We start from the raw sequence: 6,000 nt of genomic DNA on the forward strand, positions 1-6,000 counted from the left end.
CCGAGGAGAAGCTTAATAAGAAGACGTATGCGGTAGAGAAGCTCAAGACTGAGATCGGGTAGCGGAAGAACAAGTTGAGAGGGGTTTTGGGTAGTCTAGCGATGTAGCTCCTTCTCACGAACACAGCAAGGTGTGAGGTGAACCCGGTCACCTGGTCGCGTTGGGTAGTCGACAGGATGACTTTGAATTACATTTTGCTGGGGGTATGTTACTCAGAGCCTTCTTTCAGGTGCAAATGGAATGCGAGGTTATCAGAGGGATTACCAGCCAATAGATTTGCAAAACGTACACCTTCAGTGAAGGAGGATCGATAATAATGTAGTCTCCTTTCTTCTGCATATGGCTTGCACTTGGAGTTCAGGAAGAAGTTATCCGATATTATTTAGCCGCACTATGTACTGTAATTTCCATTGCAGATTCTCAAGACGCCAAGCTCGGGATGGGTGGTCTGTGATTCGTTCACTGGGTTATCCTTGTTTCAGCTGAATCCTACGCTTGCTTTAGCTGCCCGCTGGTCCTCGCTGGCTGGGCGGATTGCTTGCAGGTCCACAAAGATAATCAGAACGTTAGCAACGAAGTATCTGGAGGCAATTTACACAGCAATGAAGCGATATCGACGAATTAGAATTGAGCTAAGAATTCAATGCGCAGAATGCAAATTGCTGGAAGAACCACGCCTGCGGTACTATTATCTGAGTCATTCTTCAGGTTGGTGAGGGAGGCATTTTAAAACACGCCTTGCAGGGATGTAGATATCACAACCAACAGATGTAACCTTGTCGTGCATATATGGGCTCGTCGACCAAACTTTTCTTTTCAATTTTCAACTAAACGTCTCTTACTTTTTGCTGCTCACTCAATATGGCATTTGCATCTAACGAAAAAAAGCCTGAATGGAAGACGCGCTCGAACTTGTCTGCCAAAGGCTTCTTCTATGACGACGACATCTTTACAAAAGCCTTGCCTGACCATGTCAAGACCCTCCGAGACTCAATGCTTAACTTCAACGACCATGGGTTTGACCAAAAGCTTGATGACAAAAATAGAAGAATCCGGGATCGAGCTAAGGACTGTGTAACGGGCGATGTCTCTGAGCAAAACTGGAAAATCTTTTTTGATAGGAGCTTCTTTACTCCGCTTATAGAAAGAACCTCTGCCTCGCATGGCTCACGCAGGTAGGTTAAGATTTATCGTAATAAGACTTTTACTAACAAGCATTATGTCAGAGTGACTCCATATAATAATGGCAATAACAACATTGTAGCGTAAGTCGTTTGAATCATAAATACGGAAGCAAGAGGCTCACAAGTAATAACAAGTGACTCCGAGGCTCTTTGGGTAACATTTGATATCAAGGGCGGCAAGCTTGGTGACTCAATGCCCGATGACTTCCGTAACGCGAGCGCTCCCAAACCGGACTACGCTTTTTATTTTCCAATGGATCAGCTGACGGCCAGAATTGATACATCTCGACTGACTCCTTGTTATGTGAGTGGAGTTAGTGCTACGCTGGGCAACATGACTAAGGGAGTTCTGGAGATTCCAGAAGAATCAACGTCCCCTTCTGTGGAGTCATTCTCATTCTCTGCCTTGAAGGAACTTTACCAGCACGGCTTACGACCCTCTCCTTTTAATGCTTTCAAGAAGGAAGTGACAGAAAAACACCTGAGATGCTTTCCATGGCTTGTTATCGAGATGAAGAAGAAACATACCCGACGCGGGCTGATCAATAAGTCGAAAGAAGAGGCTTACTGCCAAGCTGCCAATGGTAGTGGATGTGCTGTAAGACTGAACCAGATCGCTGCGAAGTTTGCTGTGGAACTGCCCGGTCAAGGACAAATTCCTCCGATCCCAGCCGTCACTACAGCTGGACCCGAAGTCAAGGTCTGGATAACGTATTTTGCCAAAAACTTCATCGCACATCGTTCCCACACAAAGAGAGGACAGTATCTCGAGCCTATCGATCAAGGTTATGTTAGTACAAAATCGGAGATACGCGCGGCTGATTCTTACTGATTATTCCTCCTAGATGATGCAATGCATTTGGACTGGAGACATGACAAACCTAGAGGACGTTAAGAAATTCCGACTCATCCTCGGAAATACTTATGATTGGGCAACGCAGGTGTTTAAACCAATGATGAACACCTATATTCGTCAATGGAAGTTTTTCTACTCCGAAGATGGCCGTAGCTTTGCGACTGCAGCAATGGAACGTGAACAACAGAGAAAGGAGCTGTCGAGAAAGGCACTTCGATTCGTCTTGGCTACGCTGGGTGATGAAAAAGACCTCAATGCTGACGATGATTTGCGTCGAGCTGCCAAGCTGAGGCTAGTGGACCTCTGCGATAGATTCGTACAAGACACAGACCAAATTATTGCGGAAGAACTTGAGCAATTACATTTGAAAAACGATGGTGATGAGGGCAATGTGTAAAGCGAGGAGAGCGAGGAGAGCGAGGAGAGCGAGGACGAGGATGAAGAAGACCTGGTATGGGACGCTATCAGGAGGAAATATGTGTGAATAAATGGACAGAGACACGTTACCTGTATATTATGAGTGTATTTATTCGAATTGGAACGATGCTTTTTGCTCAATACATGCTTGTTTAATTAAGCTATAGATCCTTTCATATGAGTCCCGCTCGGACGCCAAAGAATTCATAAAGTATCCCCACAGAGTTCCTCGGACCTCAATGAGGTCCGAACTTTACACCCCACTGATCACACGGACGAATCTTCAGACCAATGGACAAAGAGCCGAATTGATTGCGAGTAGCGAATACTACCAACCATTCAAAGCATGGCATTTGCCTTTTTCATTCATATAGGCCTGGAAGCTAAGTCTGCTGTTCCGACTTATGAAGTTATCTTAGCGCCTTTCACAATCAACTTCATTTGATTTTAATATACCACTACGCCATGAGCCTTGACGTGCGAACGAAATTCCTTGTAGTGGGAGCAGGGCCGCTTAGAGCGTCCCTTGCGTTTTTCGTGGGCTATAATGGTGATTCCACTCAACTAGCATCATTTACATCATGCTGTTTACTAACTGAGGCCTGGTGCTTGAGGGAATTGTCATCTTCAAAGCTTCTGCCACGGCGGATACTCCAAGGGCACATACCTTCGATCCATTTGCATTAGTGAGGATGAAACCGCCCAGCAATCGGCAGTTTAGCTTTACTGACTGGACTAAAATGCTTAAGAGAAATTGATTCGGAAGAGCCTGCGTTGGAACTGTCACTACATGGTCTTTCGATCAGGAGACAACTTTGTGTTCATGGTTGCGTGCATCCCACTCAATTGATAAGTCCTTCTTGTTATTGATCAATGGCTTGACTTCACCTCATACCTAAGTACATTGCGGTTAGCACCAGATTGATTGCTATCTCTTCTTACACAGTGTCTGGCGTGTCGGATTAGATGAATGCGGGCCTGGCAGAAACCGAGGAAGAAGCAGGGAGAATAGTGTGCAATAATGAAGGAATTGGTTTATCAGTGCTGCCTAGGGTAAAATACCAACGTAGTAATCAGTTCCGGACAATGACGGATGGCTTTGTAGATGTCAAAGCTACAGTAGGCGATTTTTGCAATACTTTGAACGATTATCGATCTATAGCATGGTATCTTTAAGCTAAACTCAAGCTATTTATAATTCAAGCTTTGTTGAACACAAAAACAACAAGATTCGCGACGCCATCGATTAGGTGGCCGTGATATTGTTCTTGTTCCCTCCCGTTTTCGTATCAACTATCTAGGTAGTTTAGTTATGACTCCACGATGGCGTATATGGGGCCGAATTACAATGTCGCTTCACATTTAGTCTTGCGTAGACTCTTGAGTAGCCCATCCTCGAGGTCTTGGAGTTAGCCACTCACTGTTTTCCACTTTATCCTCATATCTACTGGGTCAACCTAATTAACTGTCTCTCTCTTGTACTCCCAAAATCACGCTTCTGTTAGCAATCTTCCCTATCGGGAGGGCCTTGGTGTGGTGATATCGGAGGGTTCTGCCCAGTTGCCACAATGACTCCCAACCCTTGTGTCGTCTCCTTGCGCTGCGGTTTGAGGACCGGGACGTCAGTTTTGTAAGACTCCTTACTCTGTCGAGAGCTGAGATCGCCGAAGCACGAGCAAGATCGGCCGAGGCATTGCACGGATGGTCTCATACTTGCAATAGCTTCTATGCCAAGCGAGTGTTCCTGGGAGGTATATCGGTGTCAACATCGTTGATTGCGATGTCGCCAATGAAACCTGACCAAGTACATTAGCAGACTGCCATCCGTTCCTTAGGTTGATACCTGGCTTGTCTCTCAGCCACGTCAACCCTTGATTTGTCCGGTCATACAAACCTCCAAGTTCTATTCATGGTCCCCATCGACGTTTTGATAGAGTAAGACCGGGTGGTGGGTTAATCCTCTCCTTTTCTTTTTGCCTCCTTGACCAGGATACCTTTAGTCGATCATGTTATTTAGTTGAATTTAGAGTGTCTTTCGACATTAAGTCGTGGTGAAATGATACGGCATGGTTGCGGAGAGGGACTAAACCCAGTGTTTTTGCCAGGCCTATTAATATATCGCCAACTTGGCATCATCCCTTGTGAAGGTGTCTGTTAATTTGGTACACAATTTCGACATGGACCAATTTGAGCGACACCTCGACTTCTACAGGCGTGACAAGCCTTGAACCTCTCCGGGGCAATGGAACGAACTCAACATGAGACTTCCCGACGTTTGCCTCGCGTCACTTGACTCCCATGCAATCGGCCTTTTCGGTATCCATCCAGCGCTTACTATTACTTCAACTACCAAACCGAGTCTCGACTCCAAGAGAGAATCTACTCTTGACAGTACAACTCAGGACTCGGCACAATGAGATAATGACATGACAGTCAGCCAGTGCAGATTCTCATTCTTCGCGACGCCATTATCAGCATTTCTCACTACATCCCTACCCGGGGCTGAGATACACGGTTGAGCTTGGCTCAGGACACATGATGCAATCAACCCGTCCAAAATCGGCAACGTCATTCGGCGGTGGCAAGGGACTTGCGTCCTCGCTTTTTGCCAGGACATGCACTGTTATCTTCCGAACCCTCTTCTTCACTCAAGACAGGTTACGCTGACGACACCGGCGGCGTTGCAGGAATCTGATCTGGAGAGTATAAACTGACATATTGATTCCGACCTGGAAGTCCCATTGGCCAATCGCTCTGACACCCTGCGAAATGCCAACGTTGACTCCATCTACGGGTACAACAACGAGTGTCGAGGAAATTAATGCGATTGCGTCACACAATCCGCCATCACAACTTGATCGACCTGATTCATATAGGAGCTCTAGTTAGCTAACCTCCGTCACGCCAGTCATCGGTTGTGTCTGTTTCTCTAGCTCATACATACGTCAACTTGACAAGAATCCATATCGGGGTAATAGCCTTAAAACATCACGCTCACAAAGAGATCAGCCATACTCCTCTCCAAACTGTCACATCTATATTGCCAGTTTCTGCTAAACGTCTAATGTCTTCAAGACACTATTGCGTCTCAGGATGCGGTACCTAGGCCTAGCCCGAGGTATCCTCCTGCAGTACCAAACCAAGAGGACCCTACTTAACAACGGGCTTGCTACAGGGCTGTCTTCATGTCACCCTGCCTTTTTTTCACAAGCGCCCGACTGAACTCGCTTCGCATGTCGACATGCCATCCTCCATCCCAGACTAATCCCGAAGCACCATACCCACAGTTTAAGTTACGAAAAACATGGCGTTGACCATGACTAGACCTGAATATAGTCTCTCATGTTTTCTGGAAGTATGGAATGATTTGAGCGAATACCTGGGACATATCCTGATTGGGGACCTTGGGAATGGCTTCAAACCATGGTTTAGACGCTTAGGATCTTGAACTCGATAGGCACGGCATCAGCAGTAGCGCCGGCAATGGCAATTTCCTCCTGTAAGGGTGGAAAGCAAGTCAGCATTCAGTCTAGATGCCATACA

At 46.2% G+C, this 6,000-nt stretch overlaps 2 protein-coding genes across 2 annotated transcripts in view; one reads left to right on the forward strand and one right to left on the reverse strand.

Annotated features, from left to right (window-relative positions):
* Positions 1 to 861: 861 nt before the first annotated feature.
* FGSG_11509 (uncharacterized protein) lies at positions 862 to 2,437 on the forward strand (the record flags this gene model as incomplete). The annotated part of the gene is made up of 4 exons (XM_011324817.1): positions 862 to 1,175; positions 1,227 to 1,265; positions 1,299 to 1,974; positions 2,030 to 2,437. The coding sequence occupies 4 exons, from the start codon at positions 862 to 864 to the stop codon at positions 2,435 to 2,437; spliced, it is 1,437 nt and encodes a 478-aa protein (XP_011323119.1).
* A 3,448-nt stretch (positions 2,438 to 5,885) lies between these two features.
* Positions 5,886 to 6,000, reverse strand: part of FGSG_14010 (uncharacterized protein) — a gene marked incomplete at both ends in the record, with an annotated part of 924 nt that continues 809 nt past the window's right edge. The window contains one exon of the mRNA XM_011324818.1: positions 5,886 to 5,954. Coding sequence (XP_011323120.1) covers positions 5,886 to 5,954 — 69 coding nt within the window. The remainder of the gene's footprint in view (positions 5,955 to 6,000) is intronic.

Source organism: Fusarium graminearum, chromosome 2 (genome assembly GCF_000240135.3).
Source record: "Fusarium graminearum PH-1 chromosome 2, whole genome shotgun sequence".
In the NCBI taxonomy this organism is placed as follows: domain Eukaryota; kingdom Fungi; phylum Ascomycota; class Sordariomycetes; order Hypocreales; family Nectriaceae; genus Fusarium; species Fusarium graminearum.